Source organism: Arachis hypogaea, chromosome 13 (genome assembly GCF_003086295.3).
Source record: "Arachis hypogaea cultivar Tifrunner chromosome 13, arahy.Tifrunner.gnm2.J5K5, whole genome shotgun sequence".
Classification (NCBI taxonomy): Eukaryota; Viridiplantae; Streptophyta; class Magnoliopsida; order Fabales; family Fabaceae; genus Arachis; species Arachis hypogaea.
Window position 1 is genome coordinate 97,743,232 of NC_092048.1, and position 23,904 is coordinate 97,767,135.

At 37.4% G+C, this 23,904-nt stretch overlaps 2 protein-coding genes across 2 annotated transcripts; both read right to left on the reverse strand.

The window, feature by feature from the left end:
- Positions 1 to 2,158: 2,158 nt before the first annotated feature.
- On the reverse strand, positions 2,159 to 3,532 carry LOC112732416 (uncharacterized). Its single transcript, XM_025781135.3, has 3 exons — positions 3,040 to 3,532; positions 2,713 to 2,955; positions 2,159 to 2,613 (listed from the first exon to the last, which is right to left on the reverse strand). The coding sequence occupies exons 1-3, from the start codon at positions 3,249 to 3,251 to the stop codon at positions 2,577 to 2,579; spliced, it is 492 nt and encodes a 163-aa protein (XP_025636920.1). The 5' UTR covers positions 3,252 to 3,532; the 3' UTR covers positions 2,159 to 2,576.
- A 1,817-nt stretch (positions 3,533 to 5,349) lies between these two features.
- Positions 5,350 to 8,313, reverse strand: LOC112732415 (F-box protein SKIP8). The gene is made up of 3 exons (XM_025781134.3): positions 7,302 to 8,313; positions 6,206 to 6,402; positions 5,350 to 5,697 (listed from the first exon to the last, which is right to left on the reverse strand). Exons 1-3 carry the CDS (start codon positions 7,755 to 7,757, stop codon positions 5,445 to 5,447), a joined length of 906 nt encoding a protein of 301 aa, XP_025636919.1. The 5' UTR covers positions 7,758 to 8,313; the 3' UTR covers positions 5,350 to 5,444.
- Positions 8,314 to 23,904: the final 15,591 nt, after the last annotated feature.

The window sequence follows — 23,904 nt, forward strand, 5'->3', positions numbered from 1 at the left end:
GAGGAAGTCACAAGCTACAGCTTTACTAGCTCAATTTGGAGAGGCTTGGTTCTGCCAAAAATTGAGCTCTTCGCATGGTTTGTCTTAGTGGGAAGAGTAAATACCAAAGAGAGACTGAGTAGACTAGGTGTCAGTCATCTAAATGATAATACCTGTGTTTTGTGTAAAAAAGATGTAGAATTTGTTCATCATTTATTCCTCTGCTGTGAGTTTACTTGACAGGTGTGGTGTGCTTGGTTGACATACTTTGATACAGTTTGGGTTGTTCCAGGCTCGATCAAGGACTTGTTTGAGAGTTGGATAGGAGAGCCTGGTAAAAAAGTTGAGCAGAATAAGTGGTTGGTTGATTTCTGTGCAATAATTTGGAATAATTGGATGGAACGAAATGCGAGAATATTTAAGAATGAAGAAAGTAGCGTTGAGGACATCAAATTGAGGTCGGTGGTGAGCTTCAAAGAGTGGTATGGTGCTGATCCATGAGGTTGTTGGTGGCAATGCCGGAGATGACAATGGATTAGTCGCTATAGGTTACCTCTGTTTTACCTTTTTCTTGTAACTTGGTTCTTTGTGTTGCTCCACTTTAGTGTGTTGAGCTTTTCTTTATTCAAAAAAAAAAATTTTTTAAACTAACATTTTGATCTTCAACAAATTTTATTATTTTAGAAGCCTTTGAAATAGAACTATCCCTCTATAAGAAGAATAATTGTTTCTTATAATGGTATTTATTAGAAATCTAATTACCTTATAATAAAATTTGTTAAAATCTTATTTATTCAATAGAGGGGTTAACTACGATTTGGTCCCTAAAGTTTACGTCAAAAATTTTATTTGTCCCCAACCTTTTTTTTTTCATTCGAATTCGTCCCTAAAATCCAACTTAGTTTTAAAATCATTCTTTTGGACAAAAATACCCTTCTTTCCTAAGAAAATTAAAAGAAAAACTCTTTCCACCATGATTCAAGAAAAACGCAAAACCTCCAAGGGTTCTTTGTCTCTCCGCTGCACTCAAAACCGTGCCACCGTCATCATATTGCTTTGATCATCGCTCCATCCTATTGCATCGCCTTGCGTGTGAATCCCCCTCTCAATGCATGTTCAGTCTACTGTTGCCCGCAAAAATCCTACAAACGAAATCTCCCCTTAATACGCCACCCACGGCAGAAGAAGGTGGGTAAAGAGGCAGCAAAGATGTGGCAAAAAAGGAGAGCAGAGAGGTGAGTAGACAAGCGGGGGTAAATGACGTGAGCAGATAGAGACGCTGAACAACAACACGGTGGACAGATATGCTGGCGACAGCGACACGAACAGTCAGACCCACTGGCGACGATGATGTGGGCGGATAGATACGTGGGCGACGGTGGTTTGAGTTGTCCTCTTCTCGTCGCATCGCCTTTAGCATTGCTCGCGCACGGTGGTCTAAGTCGTCTTCTTTTTGTTGTTACTTGTTAATTCTTCTTCTTCAGTCTCTGTTAGTTGTTGTTCTTGTTGCTTATTCTTCTGGTTAATTGTATAGATGTTCAATTTTTGTCTGAAATTGTTTTGATTTAAGATTGTAAGTGCAAAAATAGTGGATCTATATCAGGTGAAAAAAAGTGCGATTCTATGCAAGAGTTTTTTTTGTCCAAAATTAGAGAAATAATGATTTTAAAACCAAGTTAAATATTAAGGACGAATTCGAATGGAAAAAAAAAATTTGGAATGAATAAAATTTTCAGCTTAAACTTCAAGAATATAAATTATACTTAACCTTTTAATAGACATTTAAATAGCGTTTGGTAGAGAGACAAAGACCGAGAGACGATGACTAAATGTTTGATGGGAAGCGATAAAAGAATCAAACTGTCTAACCAAAAGTATTATTTAAAGACTTCTAAAATAATAAAAATTTAAAGGGGATAAAATGTCTAATCTAAATTTCATTAAAGATCAATTTGCATATATACTTTTAAATTTAGATTTTACCTATTATGCAGAAACAGTATAGTATTGTCTAATAAAATATTGCATGTGTAAACATTTTAAGATAACAACCAGCTGAATAATACCAAACAGGATGCTATTGTGACATAGATGTAATGGTTTATTAGTAGTACATAAAAACTAAATTATGATAGATGTATAACTGAGAAGTCGAGAGGATTTCCCTGCAGAAGTCGAGTAGTGGAGATGATGAGCAATATGTATATAATACTTCTGTTTTTCACACTTAAAATGTATTGAAATTAAATTAGTTTGAATTATAAGAGAATAAGAAACCAACAAAAATGTAATCTGGAGAGAGATAGAGGGGTATGAACCCATGAACCCTTTTTTCCCTGGCAAGATTTGCAATTTCTCCCCTGCTGGACGTTGTAGTGTAGTGTTCCTTATAACTTATACTTAAAATGGAGAAACTCTTAATGTAGTTAAGATTTTTGAAGTTATGTTTGCTCTAATAGGAACCGAAAGAAGTATTACATGGTTGCATTACATCCGCAAAATTTAATTGCGGAATAGTGAACGAGTGTACGAGTGTAGAGCAGAACATCCGAAGCAGAACCACATTGAGCAATGCAGTGAGTGTGAAGGCTATTATATTATCTCTTTGATTTCTTGGGATCTTGCTTCTTGTTGCTGAAAACATTACCAGGCAAGCAGCGAAACAACGAGGTCAGCATAGAAAATCATGATTAAGGGTCCCCAACCCTAAACCCTAACTCATCAAATACATACCTTATCGGGTTAGAGTCGGTGGGAGAGGAAGAGGGAGTAGGACCACGGCCGAAGGCAACCTCGTCCATGCTTTGTCCGTATCGGCGATAGCGACCACCGGAGGCCACGAAACCCGGGCATGGTCTATAAGCTTTAATGGGCCACCAACCAAATCCAGGAACAGTGGCAATCCCACCCTGCATCCTTCCTTTACCATTGCACCCTTTCTCTATCTCTTCTCTTCCACATGCCTTACAACCCCCGCTGTCACCCACCCAATCCCACTCAGTTATCATATAGTACCGATACAAGGACATGGCAAAATCATCATAGCTATAGGTACCTTACCTCTGTGTGGTGCCGTATCCAGATTCATCAGGAACCCCAACCACTGAAGAAGAAGAAGAAGAACTCGGTGAAGCAGAGCACAGAGCAACAAATGACTTAGAAGAAAGATGGTAAGAGATTGTTTGACATGAGGTATTATGCTTGTTCAATCGGGCATGAGGCTGATTAGGAAGAGGGAGAGAAGATTGAACCGAGAAAAGAGCTATATCCATTCTCTTTCTCTCACTCTCTGGCTGGATAACGCGCACCACAGTCTCAAAAGCCCTTTAATTTTATGAGGTGCTAGCTTACTCACAGTAACCACTAACCACTAAAATATACCCATCCTGTCCCTGGGCCTGCCTCCCTCTAATATCTTCTCATTAACACGACCGACTCATCTCATGTTTCCTCCCATCACAGCCAGATTTTTCCTTTCAGCATAAAAGAATTTGTTCATACCCTAATCCAAAATATAGGCCTAATAAAGTTAAGAGATTTAATCAAAGAGAATGGTCTCGTCCACGTATCTGACTTCTTTTAAGAAGTTGGAATAGCTCGAAACAGACAGCTCACACTTAACTAAGTGAGTAACTGCCTCCCAAAATTTCTCACCCACTCCCCCTACCTATTTAAACGCATTCGTACAATTCGGACGACGACTCCCGGACGTGAATAAGTCGGAGACCACCCTCCTCTAATGTTTGGGCCTTTCATTCGAACCCAATCATACGGTTTTAGGTAAACCCCAAAACATTGGCGTCGTTGCCCGGAACCTGGAGATCAACGCACAATGGCGGACGACCAGCATGAAGACGGACACATTGCGTATGAGTCCAATCAAGAACATCAAGACGCGGTCAATAATGACCAGGCAATAAGACCTCTACCAAGAACTGAGGGACCGCGTTTTTTTTAAATAAGTTCCTCTTAGTAGTAATTGGCATAATTTTATAGGGACCCAACTAAAAAAAAAATTGGCACAGGGACCTAAATAAAAGGAAAAAAAAAGTGTAGGAACCCAAGTAAAAAAAAAATTGGTGCAATGACTCAATTAAAAGAAAAAAAATATAAAGATCTAATTGAAAATTTTGCGAAACTATAGGGACCAGCAGAGTAATTAAACCTAAAAAAAATATGACTTAACTAATAATGTTATTAATATCTACCACGTCACTCCTTCTATTAACATGTTTAAAATTTTTTGGGACTTAAATAAGAAATACCACGTCACTCCTTCTATTAACATGTTTAAAACTTTTTGGGACACTCCTTCTATTAACATGTTTAAAACGTCACTCCTTCTATTAACATGTTTAAAACTTTTTGGGACACTCCTTCTATTAACATGTTTAAAACTTTTTGGGACTTAAAGAAGAACTTTTTGGGACACTCCTTCTATTAACATGTTTAAAACGTCACTCCTTCTATTAACATGTTTAAAACTTTTTGGGACACTCCTTCTATTAACATGTTTAAAACTTTTTAGGACTTAAAGAAGAAATAAGACGTTTGAAACATTAGAAACTAAATTATAATTTAGTCCAAATATTGTAAACTAAAATAATATTTTATTTTTATTTTTATTTTTTATTAACCATTTTAAATACAAAAAGTAGAAAATATATAACAGGTATAAATATAGATATAACATTCCCCTTGGTTAAAAATACTAATCCATCCTCGACCAAATTACATTTTTAAGACATGCTATTTTCAAGAATTTTGGATTAAAATATACAAATTTAAGTTGTTCAAATAAAACATCTCTTTCTTAAACTGCCATTTCTTTTATTTTCTTTTTCACACGTAGATTATCTTTTTGTGCTTTCGGTTTTTATCATACAGAAAATCTATCATCAACTTTCTTTTTAATCATAGCATTGTTAACGTTTTCAATACTTGTACATTTGCACCAATACCACCTGTTCAAAAACGGTAATAATCAAGCTTTACATTCAAAGCATGGTTAGCATAGGATTGATTGTTGAATTTTCAGCAAAAACAAGGAAAAAAAAGATGCACGCCTCTCGTAGTATGAACAACAAAAATGGAGAATGCTTTGTGCATTTGCTCTCGTGACTACACTGCACAGCACAACCTTGGTTTTCAGTTTTCACATGTGTTGCCTTAACCTAAAGTTTTGGTGCCAGATAACTCCTCAATGACATTGACAAGCAATGCCTTCCAAGTTCCAACTCTTCTTTTGTTTTTACTTTAACCCACCACTTACCACTGTACTTATAAACTCTTTCTGGCGCCATTGCAACTTCTTGTCTTATATACAGTATGAAAATGGAACTCAATGAAAAATTAATAGAAAAAAAAGGATTTTCCAGAGAAATCACTAAAATTTAAGTAACTTGCTTCTCCAAATAAAATCGCCTTTGGTAACCAGTATCAGACATAACAATGTATCACTATATTTATCCATGCACAATATGTTGCTCCACCTCACCGTTCATCACAGAACTGTGATGATGAACCATATACCACCGTCCATTGTGGGACTCAAAGACATTGGTAACGTTAAATGGTCCGGTATCCATGTCAACATATGTTTTCATGGTGACCCAAGCCATGTCCGTCAAGACCCGAGCACGTACATCCCGAACCTGAAAATTTAATCCTTGCTCCCAGTTGAACATAATTTGCCAACTCTGCATTACCGCGTTATACCTGTGGCATAGGTAATTGCATTATTGAACATATATTTGCCCGCTAGTGTGGCAGAAGTTGGACAAAAGAAAAAATGCAACTCCACAAATTTAAAACAAGCTGTTTATGGAATAAATAGGATCAGTTTTAAAAAATAGAATAAAATAAATTCATAAATTCGTCAAAATGCTCATATCTCAGGAGTGTCAAGCTCCAAATTAGCTCTAAAACTAGCTTTGTTAGCCAAAAACTAGTCCCTAGAGTGTTCAGTCAATACTAACAGGAACTTTGGTGGCATGCTTGATGAAATGTGATCTAATTCAACTATAGGCCCCCAACAACTTACGTGAAATTTACATACATGAGACTGAGACCTCAAAAACAATCTTTTCAAGTTTCAGACCATATCATGCAAGCACACATGAAGTCAACACGAGAATGTCCAAAAATATGAGAAAGACACTGCCGGTGCAGTTGGTAAATTAAAAGCAAAAGCAGATTCAACCATTTAAGAAACAAAAAGCCATACCCTGAAAAGAGTTCTCCTGAGGCATGAATGCACTTCACGTAATCTGCATTTAGCCAAAAACGACTCATTGATTGAAGAGACTTATCTCTTACAATGTTGAAGAATTCTGTATTAATATTCACAATTGCTCTTGTTGCAGCATAGTATGCCTTCCACCCATTACTTGGTGTAATAGTATCTTGTTCCAATGTGAAGTCCTGAAGAAAAAATAATTTCAAAAAGGTTATGACTGAAGAAACATGGTGGATAAAAATGAGAATGATGAAACTCAACTGAAAAATACAATGAAAGATCATGCACGTCCTCAGTTAATCAATTTGATGGGACAAATTAGACGGTATTAATAGTTTCTACCAATTTTCTTTGTGGCCATATATAATCAGTTCCCCTGAACTATTCCATAGTTCTACATCTACTGCCCTAATATATATATTTTCAAATTTATAATTGACGGAGGAGAGGAAATAGAAAAAAAGGCTTATTTGGATTTCATAGATTTACTTAGAGAAAGGAGGGAAATGTCATGCAACAGATAAACCCCTTGTTCCTCCCCCTAAAGAGAAGGTTGAAAACCCAATTCAGTATGCCTTCTACAATTCCCATATTTAGTTCTTCCTACCAAGACAAGTATGTCTCCTCCTTTCATACAGTCCATATTGAACATTTTAGGGGAAAGAAAACAACAAACAGCAAATGTATTACCATTAAGTCATGAACAACCAAAGTCACAAATTGATGAGCTTTTCTCTCCCTAAGACCTACGGCGGTATTTTGAAAGCAGCCAAAATCTCAACTATGCATATGAATTCTTAAAATCAAAGCAGCTAATACATTCTTTTTTGATATGATCAGCTAATATTTAATAACACTCTAAGACAGAACACATAAAATTTCAGAAAATCCCATTGGAATGTCAGCGGCATTATTGATACCCTACAAAGAGGAAATAATAAAACATCACAGGAATCAGAAAATCCTATTAGTGACTACTGAGTCATCTAGTTGCACAATATTCAAACATTATAAACACTTCAATTCAGACACCCACCTATAGATAATTAGGTCAAGAAATAAATAGGTTGAGAATTGAATTCACCTTGTGATAGAGGGCCTTCCAGGCATTGTCATCGTTGGCAGCCTTTCGCATCAAAGAATTGGTCATAGAAAGACGACACAAGCTTGGATAATCCAAATAACTGAGGGCATGAGTCGTAATCTCCGGAACCAATTCCTCCATCATCGACGACGACCCTGTGCGCCGCTCCGCCAGCACCGCTGGGGCAACGGGAGCTGGGACGGGAGGAGTGGGGTCGAGCATTTGGGCGGCGCCGCCGTTCAAGTAGGGGGCGGAATCGGAGGGCGAAACGGTACCGTTGCAGGAGCAGCCAGAATCGCGGTGGTTCTTGGAATGAAAAGGTGCGAATTTGGAGAGGGGAGAAGAGAGAGAGGATGATCTGAGAAGTGAGAAGATGGCGAGGAAGAAACAGAGAGCGGTTACAGTAACGGCGATGAGGAATGGCTCCGACAAGACAGTGACAGAGGAAATCTCCATTCATAGGACATTAAAACTTGGAATTCCCACAACAACATCAAAAACCCTAACTTCGTTCTTCTCAGTGAGTGCGTGAGTGCCCCTCGCATCACATCGCAACTAGTAGTAGTAGGGCTGTTGTAAGTATTAATTGGTGCCAAACCCAAACCCTAACTCTGTTTTAATTTTTCGGGGGTTATTGGAATTTGAGCGTTAGAAAAGAGAAATTTAGAAAAAGAATTCAATTAAGTAACAGCGGCAGAAGCAGAGGCAGCAGAGGGCTGAGAGAGAGGTGGTGCTGACTCACAAACTGACTGAAACCGCTGCAGCCACTACTGCATTGCGGTTGCCTTCGGTCAAATACAGGCCCCTCTGTATATTTCACTATTTCTTGATTTTCTTCTCCACAAACAAATAGATCAAACCAACGGTTTCAAAATTTTAACATTTTAATTACTAAATGTTTCTGCATGCCTCCATCCACCATGATTATGGACTAGGAATAAAACGGATGATTGAGTATTTGTCTATTTGAGTGTTTTTTAAAATAAATAAATGTGAATGATTAAACTAGAACTCTTTTATAAAATTAAATCTTAACATTTACTCTTTTTTTTTTCTTCTATAAAAAATAAGGGCCGAGGGAGACGGGTGGGATGAAGCATAAGGTTTAGGATATTCAACTACTATAAAAAAAAAAATCAACAATATTTGTCATATGTATAAAAGAAATACAATAAAATAAATAAAAAATCATATAAACAAAGTCAAACAAAAATTAAAAAAATTTATAAAAAATATATATATAAAAAATAGTATAAGAAATGATAAAAAAAACTCATATAAAAAACACAACATCAGAAATCGTAATACTAAAAATTAAAATATAAAAATGAGTATTAAAAATAATAAAAAATTAAAATATTCAATTTACTAGTAATTGAAATAAATTTGAACGATTTTGATGAAAAAAAAATGGAAGGAAGAACTATGAAAAAGTAGAAAGAACAGAGAACTACTGTGAAATTTATAGTTATTGGTATCCTTTTTATAGAAGAAAATGAAGGGTAAGGTTGGTAAAAAAGAAGAAATTTTCTCACCTAATTTTTAAAAGGTAATCAGCAACCATGTGAAACGCAGAAGCTACAAATTTTAGCTTCTTCTCAACGTGGGTTCAGAGGTAGAATCGTTTCTGCGTTTAGAAAGAAAAAAATTTCCAAACATAAAAGTGAAACTTTTAAGGAGCTCAACCGCAATTCTTTCTTCACCAACGCGTTTACCAAACACACCCTATATAATTCAAGAACAAAAAAAAAAAAACTACTATATAATTATTCACTTAAAAAAAGCTGTACAATAACACAATATAATAAGTGTAAGAAACTAAAATGAAAATAGTAAAAAAATAACATTTTGTATAAAAGTTATTTTTTAACTTAAAATTATTAGTAATACACTTCCAGTGTTATTTTGTTTTAACTTTTTTTGAAAATATTTGAATTAGAATTTTTTTTCACGTATTGGTATACATTTTATAAAAATAAATAGAATTTCAACACCTTTTTCTTTAAAAAAATATAATTGGCGCAATTACAAGTATTTCAACAGTTGCGCTGTGCATTGGAGTCATTATATCGTTAAATGTAAATGTAAATCTTACTGCTGTACATTGTGACTCTATTATGGCCTGTAATAATTAAGTTGCCGTCAATTTGGATAAATATGTACTTATTGTACTATAATGAAGATATAGCAATAGCAATAGAAGTTGCATAGCGAATTAGCCGCGGATGACAATCTAAGTCCTAACTCCTAAGGAAGTGACAAAAAAGAATCAATTGATTCTAATGAGGATTCTCGATCTTGTGCACTGCATAATGGAAATGTAGATAGCGACACTGACAAGATCAAATAAGGGATCATAATAAGACCTACGTTCAAGAGTTGTCCAAATATCAGACATGGGAGTCAACATCTTTGGCTTACAAAACACAATCATGGAATTTGGTGCGTGTCTCTATCTTCTTGTTTTCCTCTTCCTCATGCGCTTCTCACTGTTTCTTGCTGCATGCACTATTTTATTTTCTTTGCAACATGATACTATATATTAACATATGACAACCATGTGGTTTGTTGCTGATGCTTGCAAAAGTTCCAGTTTCGCAGAATAAATCCCCATAATAGTCCTTAAGATTCAGGTCATTACTCAATGTGGTCTTTGAGATCCCAATTGTACTATTGTAGTTCTTCAGATACGACTCTGGGCACCATAATAATTCCGATCATCTTTTCGGTAATGAGTCATCACCGACGTTCTGACGTGTCACGAAGTTACCACGCTAGAGAGAGCCAAAACGTTGGCGTTTTGGTTTAGCGCTCCATTTTGTTAAAAACATCATCGTTCTAGTCAAAATGAAAATGTTAAACGAGTTTGATCAAACACTCTCCCTTCACTCGTCTTCTCCACTTCCACCCTCCGTCTTCTTCTTTTTCTTCTTCTTCTTCCTACTCTCTTCATCAATGACGTTACCGTAGAGATCCCTCCATGAGGTTAAAATTTTTGTATCCAGAAGACATCAAAATCAGGTCTCCTTTCGTCGTTCGTCTCCTCCTCCATCATAAAGAAGAGGTTTTGCTATTGGTGAAGGTACATTTTTTCTTTTATTCTTTTTTTTATAATGCATGGTAGTTTTTTTTTATGTTTGTGTTGTGAGTGTGGTTGGTGTTATTTGCTTTTTTATTTTCGTTACTATGGTTCTAAAGTTTGATTAGGTTGGAGTTTCATAAGGATGCTCTGTTTGATTATGGTGTGTGTTATTGTCTCTTCTTTAGATGGACAACCTTCATTGTTAACGAAGGTTTAGCAAGTTTACATTTGGTATATTTGGGTTTAGGGTAACAATGAGTGTTAACTAGTGGAGGGTTTAAGTACTGAAAAAAGTTAGAAACCATGCTCTGTTTCATGGTCATGAGTGTTCTATTTGCCCTGTAATAGAGGTGTCTATGTGCAGCTGAAAATATTTCATGAATTGATTATTCAAACATCTAAGATATCATTGTATTGTTTGTATATGTATATAAGCTCTTTTTGTATGATTGAATTTGTATAACTTTGTTGTTGTTTTAGGAAACATATATTATTTAAATAAAATGGCTATATCCTACAAATAGTTAGTGTAAATAGGACAGAAAAATCTGTTTGTATTTATGGTGGTTGTCAAGTAATGGTTTTTGAATTTTTTTTTCCAGATAGAAGAGATATTAGATATTATGTTTCATCACGGGGTGATTTCAAAGAAAATCAAGAAGAAACAATGGTATATTATCCGGATAATAAGGCTTATTTAGGTGATCTAGATGTAGATACTCTAGATATCTTCTACCTGATGAACTATCATAAAAAGCTTGGTTATGATGAGATAAAGCAATGCTGGTGGCATGTTCCTGGGAAAAGTTTAGAGAACGGGTTGAGAAGCTTGAATAGTGACAAGGAGATAAAAGAGATGGTGAAGTGTGTTAAGAAAAATAACGGAGTTATTGATGTATATTTGGAGCATGGAGTATCACTGTCAGAAGTTTTGGAGGACAATACACAATAGAAGAAAAATTCTCCAAGATTAACACAATCATTACCCTCAAAGACCAAAGTTGCCTTAACACCAAAGGTACATAACCACCACCACCAATTTCAAATACTCAAAATCAGACCAAGAAATCCACTAACAAAGTCAATCATGCCAAGCCAAACAAGTCCACTAATAGCATCCAGCCCAGCAAACCCATCAAGACCACCCAAAACACCAAAACAGATAAAACTAACAAGTCCAAACAACCCAACAAAAGTAGTATATCTAGGAGACCTTGTACAAGGTCTGCTGCTAGAAGATTCAAGAGCAAAATTTTTAACAATGAGATTCCATTTAAGGTATCTTCTGACTCTTATGAGAGTGCAAAAGATAGCATTTTTAAACCAAATCTTGATGAAGATAACTCCTTTGATTTAGATACTGGGGAGAAGAATGTCAACAGTGAGAGTAGGAATAGAGTGAATAAGAACCAGATAAAGAAGATATTGACAAATGTTGGTCCTCTATCTAAAGAAAAGGAGAAGATTCTGTTTGAGGATGATGCATTTTTGCAAGAAGTTAGTGATGAAGAAGTAGATCTTAGTTTTATTGGTAGTTTTGCTGAAGGTGTAGAATATGGTGTAGATCCTGGAGCTGATTCAAATGGTGCCAATTTATGGCACTCGGAGGAGATGAAGACTCCTCCAAATTCAGAAGATGAACTAGAAGAAGACAACGATTCTGATGATGTATGTCCAGTGTTTAGGGAGGATGCAAGATTTGGTGAGTTGCATCTTGAGATTGGTATGAAATTTTGGCACCAAATGGGACTTTAGAGAAGCTGTTAGGGAATATACAATTCAAGAGGGTAGGTGCATACGCCTTGCGAAGAACGATAACATAAGGTGCAAGACAGTTTGTAAGGTTAAGGGGTGTCCTTTGGTGGTTTATGCGTCAAGGGACCATGAGGACACTTGTTGGCATATCAAAACCTTCAATGACGACCACACATGTCCCCGAGAAGACAAAAATAAGGCTGCCAATAGGAATTGAGTCTGCAACAAGCTTGTGAAGAAAGTCAGAAAATATCCTAACTTCAGACACTGCGAAGCTACGACCTATTTCAGAACACGTTTTGATTTGATACTGAAAAAAAATTCAATCTCAAAAGCTTTGATGGATGTTAGAAGTGTAGTGTATGGTGATAAAAAGGAACAATATAAGATAGTGAGGGACTATGGCTTGACTTTGCTGAAAACCAATCCCAGTTCGACAGTACAAATATGTGCCAAACCTTAACCAAACGGAGAAGTTATTTTTGAGAGAATTTATGTGTGCTTAAGTGGTTGTAAAAATGGGTTCAAAGCTAGCTGCCTTCCTTTAATTGGATTAGATGGAGCATTCCTCAAGACTCAGTTTGGTGGACAAATTTTGTCAGCGGTTGGACATGATGCGAACCATCATATTTATGTCATTGCGTGGGCAATTGTGGAGATAGAGAATAGAGAGAACTGGAGGTGGCTTCTTGAATTACTACATCTAGACTTAAGACACTACAAAGATAATGGCTGGTGCTTTATGCAAAAAGATAGATTTTGTTATCAGATATGCAAAAAGTAACCATGCATCTTCGAGAAAGATTAATCCTATTATCAGTTAACTGTTATGACTGTTATGACAATTTTGTTGTGAATGAATAATACAGTTTATTTGCTGAATTTATAACTTGAGAGTATGCATGCTATATTAGTGCACATAGGTTCCATTTAGTTTGAAAGTTGTTTGATTAGAATGTTGTGTGATTAGTTGATGATTGGCATGGTTAGTGCGTCTATTGTTGAAGTGAACATGTGACTGTTACTATATGTTTTGTTAAACCATTGTACATAAGTACTATTTAGGGTCTATTATGGGCTATCGACTTAAATGTCAGGGACTGTTATGTGTACTCTTGACAAATGTGAAGGACTTTTATGGGGAGGGTGAGTTTATGTTAGGGACTATTATGGTGATCGACCATAACTATTAGGAATCAACTATGTGTAGATATGCATATGAATACACTATGACTAAACTATTATATAATGTTCCTAATTGGCATGGATTAATATTAGCAGTGCAAGAGGTAATGTCCAATGTCCATCACCATTTTTGCGTCTGGCATTTGTGGAGAAATTTCAACAAGAGTTGGAAGGATTTACAACTAAGGAAACTTTTGTGGGAATGTGCAAGGGCAATGACTTATCAAGAGTTCAGGGATGGAATGGACAAGATAAAAAGATTGAATGAGGATGCATGGGCATATTTAGATAAATGGTCAAGAGATGCATGGACCAGAAGCTCATTCAGCCATAAGTCGAAGTTGGATAATATTTGTAACAATGCATGTGAGATGTTCAATGCAAAGATCAAGGATGCAAGAGCCAAGCCCATTATAACATTGCTGGAGTGGGTTCGAATGTTCATTATGCGGACCATATTCAAGAACAAGGCAAAACTAAACAATCACATTGGAGTGCTCCCGTCCGTTATAAAGAGTCGATTGGAGAAAGTTAGAAAAGAATCTAAGAATTGGAAGCCTATTTGGACAGGGGATAACGGATACAAAAAGTTTGAGGTGCATGGACACCTAACTAACCATGTGGTGGACTTAGGAAAAAGACTATGTACTTGCCAATTTTGGATGCTTACAGGTCATTTGCATTGTCATTGTAATTGTTTTTGTGTTCTATTAATAATCTGATTAATGGTATATGACTAAAATCCATGGTTGATGTGGCTGTTGTTTATATACAGGTATTCCTTGTGTGCATGCATGTGCTGCACTGTCTCGGGTTAACAAGCCACCAGAAGACTTTTGTCACCGTTGGCTAATGATGGAGTCATATAGGAAAACATATAATCATCATATTAATCTGATTCCTGGACAACCATTATGGGAGTATGGAGAGGAATGCAACAGGCCACATGCACAAAAAATAAAGAGGAAACCTGGAAAACTACAGATAAAGAGAAGGATAGATGCTGATGAGAAGGGTGGTGGAGGATCTAAAAAGTCTAAAGCTAATCCTAAGCCTCAAAGTAACAATGGAGATAATGTTCATCTAAAGAGGCAGTTGGGAACCTTTACTTGTAGTTTCTGTGGTGAAAAGGGACATACAAGGAGAGGTTGCAAGAAGAAGAGAGTAGCTGATGCTGCTGTTGCTGATAAAAAGAAGAAAAATGAAGGAGGTGCTCCTGCATCTGAGCAGCAAGTTGAGCAACCTCAAGATGATGGTAACCAAGATGATAGAGAAAACAATGCATGTGTGTAGCCTATTGAGACTGCACCAGCCACTTCTGATGCACAACTAGTGAGAGATAGATATATCTCATGTCACGACCCAAAATGAGCCATGACTGGCGCTCAGGGAAATAGTTCCCTGGTAAGCCTAACATATTCGAATATGCGATAAATAAGATTACAAATATTTTTTTTAATTTACAAATTCTGAAATAAATAATTACATATTTTAAAAAATGATAAAATAAATAAATAAATATGGATGGATCCTGCCTGTGACATATGGAACAGATTACGTCTAAGAACACAAGGAATAGGTACCCATTGCAGATCATTACTCTTGAATAGAAAGACTCACATATTCAAGTATTTATTCTTGAAAAATATTTAAAAAAAAAACGGAGTCAGTTTTGCAACTCAGTAACTAGACAGCACATTTATAATTCACATGAGACCATAAAAACCATATTATCCAAAATATATTTTATTTTAAAAAATAGTAATTTATACAAATAAGTGAATCAATAAGGGAGTGCTCATACAGAAATCAAATCAAAAGTCCACACTTGGGCGGCTCCTGTAACACCCTAATTAGCCTAAGCCTTAACACGCATCGTAAAGCAAAGGTTAATTAAAGGTTACGACAGTTCTAAACTTATACATATCATATATAGAAGGAATTAATAATATCTAGAAGCCTGATGAAGAATATAGCTCAAAAAGCAAGATTTTAAAAGCGCAAAACGTACTAACGAAGCTTCTAACTTAAAGCACAAGATATAGATAAAACATATCGAAAGATAAGTATATAATATCTTAGGAAACTAGCCATGGCTCGCGGAGTTTAAGCCGGCTAGCCATATACAAGTATACAGATCCATACAGAAACCTGACAGTTTAAAAAACATCTTATACAAGTTTTTCTCTCATAATACAAGCCTCTAGGCAAAGAAAAAATACCAAAAAAAGAGATGTATAAACAAGATAAACCAAAAAGACTCCAAAAGAATCCAAGATCCTTCGCTTCTGCCACCATCTAAAGCAACTCACCGAGGTGGGTTGCAACCTGCATCTGAAAAACATAACAGAAATATAGTATGATAACCGAAGGTTCTCAGTATGGTAACAGTGCCCAGTGATGTAAGATATAAGACCCCGGGACACCAAAGTCAATCCTAAGCTCCATATCCATCACAAGATTCAAACGCATTCTAAAACAAATAAGCATAATTATATATCTCTTAACATAACTAAACCGGGTAATCTATCTTAAGGGATTTCTATTCTAACTAAACATCGCTATCCCACAGCCTTCACCAACCAATCCTCCATGCAATCCCATCGCCACCGCCTTCCGAACCTCCTCAGCCCCAGACAATCACAATTAATGCAAACAAGTAAAACATAGATAATATTCATATACAACAAGTAGATCAAGAAGCAGGTAGGCATGTTATACAATTAGGCAAACTCAAGTAAACAAAACAAGCAAGCATATAGAAGATGCACATGATGAATGTCTGCCCTATTGGCTGTGATATCACATGTCGGTTAATGCCAAACCCGACAAAAAATCCGGTCGACAACTCCCGGATTAGTCTCTCTATTGCGCATAAGGAGGAATAATTCCGAGGGATGAGTGCCCTATTACCTTCTCCTTTCAGAGGGAAACATTCCGAGGGAGCGTGTCCTACCACCTTCCTCTGGTTGCCGCATGATTCTGTGGGTTAGTGCCCTACCACCTTGCAATCAGAGAGAAGTCGCATTTTCAGGAGGAATAATTCCGAGAGATAAGTGCCCTACCACCTTCTCCTTTCAGAGGGGAACATTCCGAGGGAGCGTACCCTACTACCTTCCTTTGGTTGCAAGAAATATAAGGGAGAAGCCCAGCTTCAACTCTCACATCCGAACGTCGGCGGGAGACTGCCACAGCCCCTACAACGGAGAACACTGCATATCGTAATTACATATTCGGTCTTAGAGGCCACTCCTCTAAGCACACTTTCCCTCATACCCATTACAACCATCATCAAGTCATAAGTTCCGTTCCGAACTCCCTAGTTCATCAGTTTCTCAATTTTGTTATCAGAAATCACCATATTCACCACTCTTCCTTCTCTCTCAACTAACTCATCTTCATTACACCAGAAACCTAAACCTCTATTTGCTAACTTTTCAAAGTAAAACTCAAATTAAACCTCCTAAGATCTTTCCCATATTCCAACATCCAAAATTGATCCCAAGAGTCTTAAAATGGTGTTATAGAAGCTTGCAACCTTGTTGAGAAGATAGAATAGTTGAAAATAAAGGAAAATTTGAGAAACAGGGCGTGTGCGTGCGCACGCCCGGGAAAATTTTTTAAAAGTGTGCGTACACACAGGGGTTTGCGCACGCACTGATACCAAAACTTTCAAAATCTGTTCACTCGCACAACCTGTACCAGTGCCCCCAACAGACTGGCCTCCCCAACGTGTGCGTGCGCACAAGTGCGTGTGCGGACGCACAGGTTGCAATTCATACTTAGATATGTGCACGCACAAGCTGTGTTAGCGCTGCAAACAAAACGCATTTTCCTGCCTGTGCGTGCGCACAGGTGTGTGCGTCCGCACAGATCAAAATTTTTGCAGGGTGTACATGCACACCAGGTTATGCGCTCGCACATATCAGAAATCATGAAATTCTGCAACTTAGCAGAATTTCAGATTTTTAACACCAACTTTGAATGATCATAATTTTCTCTACAAAATTCCAAATTTCACAAACTTTATATCGATTTAAAGAATTTTCAAAGATCTTTAATTCTAAATAAATTTTATCAAATTTTGAAAATCGAGGCAAAAGTTATGATCAGACAAAGTTCACCAAAAACCAACTTTTACCTAATTTCACCATTACCTCAATTTCTCATAAAACATAACCAAAACCATACCAAGCCATTCCAAACTTCATTTCTCATCAATATTAACCCTTTATGTCATATAATACTAAGCACACCACAATTTCCTTTCCTATTCATCATCCTCAACTTCCACATCAATAAATCACATTATAATCAATCCTCATTAATACTTTTCCAACTACCTTACCAAATCATCAACATTGTCATCATATATACTAACACAATCCACTTCTCAACTTCACAATTCATTCATCCTTATCATATCATTATCAATCATCATAATCAAACTCAACAACCATCAATTCATCATAAATTAACATACACCAACATTCAATGCTCATCAACCATTTTTAATTCAAACCTATCTTATGAGTCACTAGCCTAAGTGTCCATGAATATTATATACTACATAGAGGAAACCGAAACCATACCTTGACCGATTTCCAATATGTCTAAAACTCAAAATTGAGCACCAGTGAGCTTTCCAACCACAATCCAAGCTTCCAACAATCACCAACAAGCTCCAAACTCACAATAATCAAACTATATATGCATAAACCATCACAAATCAACCTAAGGTTCCATTCAAGCATAAAAGCACAAGGGTTTAATGTCTCTTACCTTTTTCAACAGATTTGGATGTCAAAATTCAATACTAAGCAAGGATTAGAGTGAACCTAAACATCCAAAATCACAAAAAGTCACTTAATCCAAAACCCTAGAAACCCGAAATTTAGAGGAGAGAAACTGAGAAGATTTTGAACTTTACTTACCAGTTTCTTATTTGGGTTTTGTAGAGCTTTTCACACGGAACGCGTAGCCGCTGACGGCATACAAATCGAAGCACCGTAGCTCGAGATATCGTGAAGAGAAGATGATGATGAATAGTGCTCAAGCTCTTCTCTCCTCCCTCAATTTCTGATGTGAGTGTGTGTTTAATGTGTGTTGTGGCTTCATGGGTTTATTAAATGAACCTTATATATGTTGGACTTGGGCCCAACTTGGGCCCGGTCCAATCCGTTAGCATTTTTAGTCCGTTTGGCCTAACTTCGGGCCAAACCTTTAAAATTAACGCCCGATTTTCAACTTCTAGTATGTTTCTAATGTTTTGGCTGTTTTCACTTTTTCTCGTACGGTACCAGGCAGACTTGAACTGGTTCAACCGATTCGACTGCCGGTTCACAGTTTTTCATGGTTTTTCACAGAAAACACATTTTCTGACTCAGAAAGACCTACTGAGTCTATAAATTGCATTTAAATCCTCACATTCTCACTCTAACTTTTTGGAACGTAACGTGAGCAATATAATCGCTTAATTAACCGGTTGATTAGTTGCAGTTCTTACATTCTCCCCTCCTTAAAAAGATTTTTGCCCTCGAAAATCCGATCTACGCGATGTACTAGATATATATATTACATATTCTCCACGAAGCATCCTACTCTCAACGTTACCAACCCAACAAGTTGCCAGAGCATCTCATTCTCCAATTCCCAAGTATGCTCTCAAATTTCTGCTCTTCTCCAAGCAACCTTAACCAATGAAACTTCCTTTCCTCGCAGCTTCTTCACACGGGTGTCGTCGATTCTTACTGGTGTCACTTGGAATGTCAAGTTCTCTCTCAAATCGACCGACTCAGGCTCTAACACACGGGCCGATCCGACGTGTACTTACGAAGTTGTGACACGTGGAATACGTCATGCAAGTTAGACAGATGGGGTGGCAAAGCTACTTGATACGCCACTGGCCCGGATCACCTTAGAATCTCGAACGGTCCTATATATCTCAGATTCAACTTCTTGGTCTCAATTGCTCTTCCAATCCCTGTTATTAGTGTAACCCTCAGGAATATATGTTCCTCCACTTCAAATTCCAACAGTTTTCTCCTTTGATCCGCATAGCTCTTCTGCCAACTCTGAGCAGTTAAAATCCTCGCACGAATCTTCTTAATATTCTCAGTAGTCTCTGCTATCACATCAAGACCCAAACACTTGCTTCACCAGATTCATACCAACAAAGTGGAGACTGGCACTTCCATCCATACAAGGCCTCATACGGAGCCATCCCTATGCTCGCATGAAAGCTATTGTTGTACGCAAACTCCACCAATGGCATGTAGCAATCCCAACTTCCGGGTTGATCCAATACACACGCCCTCAGCATATTTTCTAGCGTCTGAATGGTTCTCTCTGACTGTCCATCAGTTTGCAGATAATATGCGGTGCTGAGACATAGCTTCGTACTGAAAGCTCTTTGAAAAGCTCTCCAAAACCTCGAAGTGAATCGGGGATCACAGTCTGATACTATGCTCGACGGCACACCATGTAACCTTACTATCTCCTTTATATACAACCTCGCTAACTCTTCCATAGAACAGTTCACTCGGATAGGCAGAAAATGAGCAGATTTGGTTAAGCGATCCATGATCACCCAAATCGCATCAAATCCCGACCTAGTCCTCAGTAAACCGGTCACAGAATCCATTGCAATTCCTTCCCACTTCCATTGAGGAATTTCAAGAGGCTGTAGCATCCCCCACGATTTTTTGATGCTCTACCTTCACCTTCTGACACGCCAAACACTTGGATACCGTTGAAGCTACATCACCTTTCATCCCAGGCTACCAGAACCTCTTCTTTAAGTCTTAATACATCTTCGTGCTTCCTGGATGAATAGAAAAATCCGCTGTTGTGAGCCTTCGACAACAAGTCTTTTCTCAAACTCCCGACATTCGATATGCAAATCATTCCCTTATATCTCCATAACCCTTCATCATCCTTGGTGAATTCTCCACCCTCTTATCACCCTCTGGTTGAAACAATCGCTGAAGCTTCTGTTCATCTTGCTGAGCCTTTTTAATCTCCATCTTAAACGTACTCGAAATCTGCAACTGATACAAACAAGGTCTTCCAGCGATTTCACCAATATTCAACTTAAGATTCACAAACTTATCCACTAACTCCTCCTCCTTGATTCTCACCCTAGCTATTGTCAAGGACCTTCGATTCAATGTGTCTACTACCACATTCCGGTGTTGCATCAACACGCAACCCAAACACTTCAGAGAAGTATCACAGTACATTTTGAATGGTTCATGCGGTTCCGGCAAGATTAAAACAGGTGCTGAAGTTAACTTCTGCTTTAAGGTCTGAAACTCTCTCGCCTTTCGCTGCGTCACTCTGATTATTGTCGTTACGAATCCGAAAATTGTTCCTTAGACCAAATACTGATTTTGTAGTATTTTTCAAAACCTTTAAAATAAGTTCAATCTAAATGAGTCCATTGTTAAAACCTTATTAAAAGAGTCAAAAACATTTTATTGTAAATCAATCATCTTAAAGCATGATTTTCCTAAATTCATTAGAATCCTTAAATCAGAACCTTTCGATTTGAATCCCTTTTTATAAACCAAATTTGCAAACCAAAATCACAAGTTAACAAAATCTTAGGACTCACTTTCCCTTTTTGAATTATATCATTTGGCCAAAAGTTCCAGTCCTAGTTCCAAAACCAAATCAATCAAATCAGAGTTCCAGACCAAGTTTAAAAATCAATCTAAGCTTTAAAATTTTTCAACACGAACGACGATAGTCTATACTATGAAAATAAGTTGAGATTTTGTCATCGGCTTCATAATTACCTCAACTTTGTTGTTGTGATCGACCCGCCTCATGTGTTCCTCGTCGTGGGCAATCTCTAACCAAATGCCCCAGTGAGCCACACTTGTAACATAGTTTCCTACCCAACTGACATGGCATATTCAGATGGTAGCTCCCACACTCCTGACATTTCATATCAGGGGAGTAAGCTCTTGACCGCTTTCCTTCACCATATCTCTTGAAGTTCTGTCCCCTTGGCCCAAGGTGATCGTCGCGTTCCCGACTAGTGTTTCCTCCATGAGTGTCCCTTGATGAGGCTACCGTCATTGCGCATTCCTTAACCACTCTTGCCTTGTTCACTAGATCGGAGAAAATCCGAATCTCCATAGGAGCCATAGTAGTCTTGATGTCGTCCTTCAAGCCCCTTTGATACGTGACACACTTCCAACTTTCATAGGTCTCCGGGGCACCTGACACGCCCTAGAGAACCTATAGAGTTCCTCAAATCTGCTGGTATAGTCCGCCACAGATAAGGAACTTTGCTTCAGCTGCATAAGTTCCATCACCTTCGCTTCCCTTGCAGACTCAGGAAAGTACTTTTTGTAGAAGGCCGTTCTGAATACATCCCAAGAAACATCAGCATCCTGAAGTTGGAGCAAGCGGCATTCTTCCTGCCACCAATGCTGGGCCTCTTTCAGAAGCTGATAAGCAGCAAACTCCACGTATTGGTTGCTCGGGACATGCTGTGCTTGCAGTGCGCGCTCCATAGCTTGGAACCAGTTATCCGCTTCCGTGGGATTGGTCGATCCTCTGAAAGTCGGTGGGTGAACTTTCAGAAACGTAGCTAGGGTCATCGGAGCACCTCCCAAGTCATCACCATTTTCGTCTCCATTCCCCGCCAGGTGGCTTAACCTCTGCGAAGCTTACAAGGTCGCAGCAGCATTCGCCTCCATGGTGTTCGTAAGTTTCGCCATTGCCGCCATGAACTCGGCATGGTTATCGGCCGATTGCTCGTTTCCGCTCTCTCTTCATGAACGGGTACGACCTCATCCGCGAGTAGCCATTAGGGTTCCTGTCTACACCAAACAGTTGATATCAAGGCGATCCGTCTCAATATCAAAAGCCTAGTGCTTCCATTATCCCAAGCAGGCACTCACAAACAAGCATGCTATACAATATCAAGTAGATAACCTAATAGCATCAAAGAAAAGACACACAGAGTATGCAACGAAGCACAATCGGTCCATCCCTTATGCTCACGAGGATGAACTGCTCTGATACCACTAAATGTAACACCCTAATTAGCCTAAGCCTTACCACGTGTCGTAAAGCAAAGGTTAATCAAATGTTACGACAGTTCTAAACTTATATATATCATATATAGAAGGAATTAATAATATCTAGAAGCCTGATGAAGAATATAGATCAAAAATAGGATTTTAAAAGCGTAAAACGTACTAACGAAGCTTCTAACTTAAAGCACAAGATATAGATAAGACATATCAAAAGATAAGTATATAATATTTTAGAAAACTAGCCACAGCTCGCGGAGTTTAAGTCGGCTAGTCATATATAAGTATACAGATCCATACAGAAACCTGACAGTTTAAAAAACAGCTTATACAAGTTTTTCTCTCATAATACAAGCCTCTAGGCAAAGACAAAATACCAAAAAGAGAGATGTATAAACAAGATAAACCAAAAAGACTCTAAAAGAATCCAAGATCCTCCACTTCTATCACCATCCAAAGCAACTCACCGAGGTGGGTTGTGACCTGCATCTGAAAAATACAACAGAAATATGGTATGAGAACCGAAGGTTCTCAGTATGATAACAGTGCCCAGTGATGTAGAATATAAGACCCCGGGATGCCAAAGCCAATCCTAAGCTCTATATCCATCACAAGATTCAAACTTAAGCATTCTAAAACAAATAAGCATAATTATATAACTCTTAACATAAATAAACTGGGTAATCTATCTTAAGGGGTTTATATTCTAACTAAACATCGCTGTCACACAGCCTTCACCAACCTATCCTCCATGCGATCCCATCGCTAGGGGTGCTCGCGGTTCGGTTTGGTTCGGTTTTTTATCGAGATCGTCCAAACCAAACCAAACCAATTAAAATCGGTTTGGTTTGGTTTGGTTTGTTCGGTTTTTTCAATCAATTCGAAAAAATACTACCATACTATATCATATATGCAATTTTACTAATACAACTATAATTTTCAACAAAAGGAAAGTAAATTGACAATCCATCCCAATCTTATCAAGATATTCATATTCAAAGAAAACCACAACAATTATTTAGAGATGAAAAACGGCACTGAGAAGTACTTAATCAACTCCAAATATCCATACTCTAACATAAGCGCATGTGATGCCTAACATGGCAGTAACTGTTGGCCTTGCGGCCTTGACTAACAAACATCAGTCATATACCTCATACCAAATTACTAAATACTAATAATGCTTGCAATTGTAAAGCCTAGAAAATTTCAAGCACCAAATCATTGTACTACTATTATACATATGTCTATAACCCCATCAATTCCCTAGAAAACGACACCTTATGATTTATGAGTAGTTGCTATTTATATATCTCATAGTCTTTCAAGTTGCAATGTTTTCCATCATTTAAATTATAAGAGTAAAATACATTTTAGGAGGGAAAATACATTCAACAAATATATTCAACAAATCCATTCAACCAATATATTCAATAATCAATAAGCCAATAACTATTTCACAGTCATAACATTGTAAATTAAATAATAATCAAATATATTGAACAATAATCAAATAAAATAGATGGAACAA

Bases quoted from the DNA above. Each gene is read 5' to 3' on its own strand.
- LOC112732415 (XM_025781134.3), bottom strand. From the start codon at position 7,757: ATGGAGATTTCCTCTGTCACTGTCTTGTCGGAGCCATTCCTCATCGCC. The intron at 6,403-7,301 runs GTGAATTCAATT...TTTTTTCTTCAG, and splicing joins GGAAGGCCCTCTATCACAAG to GACTTCACATTGGAACAAGA. The intron at 5,698-6,205 runs GTATGGCTTTTT...CCTATGCCACAG, and splicing joins TCAGGAGAACTCTTTTCAGG to GTATAACGCGGTAATGCAGA.
- LOC112732416 (XM_025781135.3), bottom strand. From the start codon at position 3,251: ATGGATATAGCTCTTTTCTCGGTTCAATCTTCTCTCCCTCTTCCTAAT. The intron at 2,956-3,039 runs GTAAGGTACCTA...GGTGGGTGACAG, and splicing joins GGATACGGCACCACACAGAG to CGGGGGTTGTAAGGCATGTG. The intron at 2,614-2,712 runs GTATGTATTTGA...TAATGTTTTCAG, and splicing joins ACCGACTCTAACCCGATAAG to CAACAAGAAGCAAGATCCCA.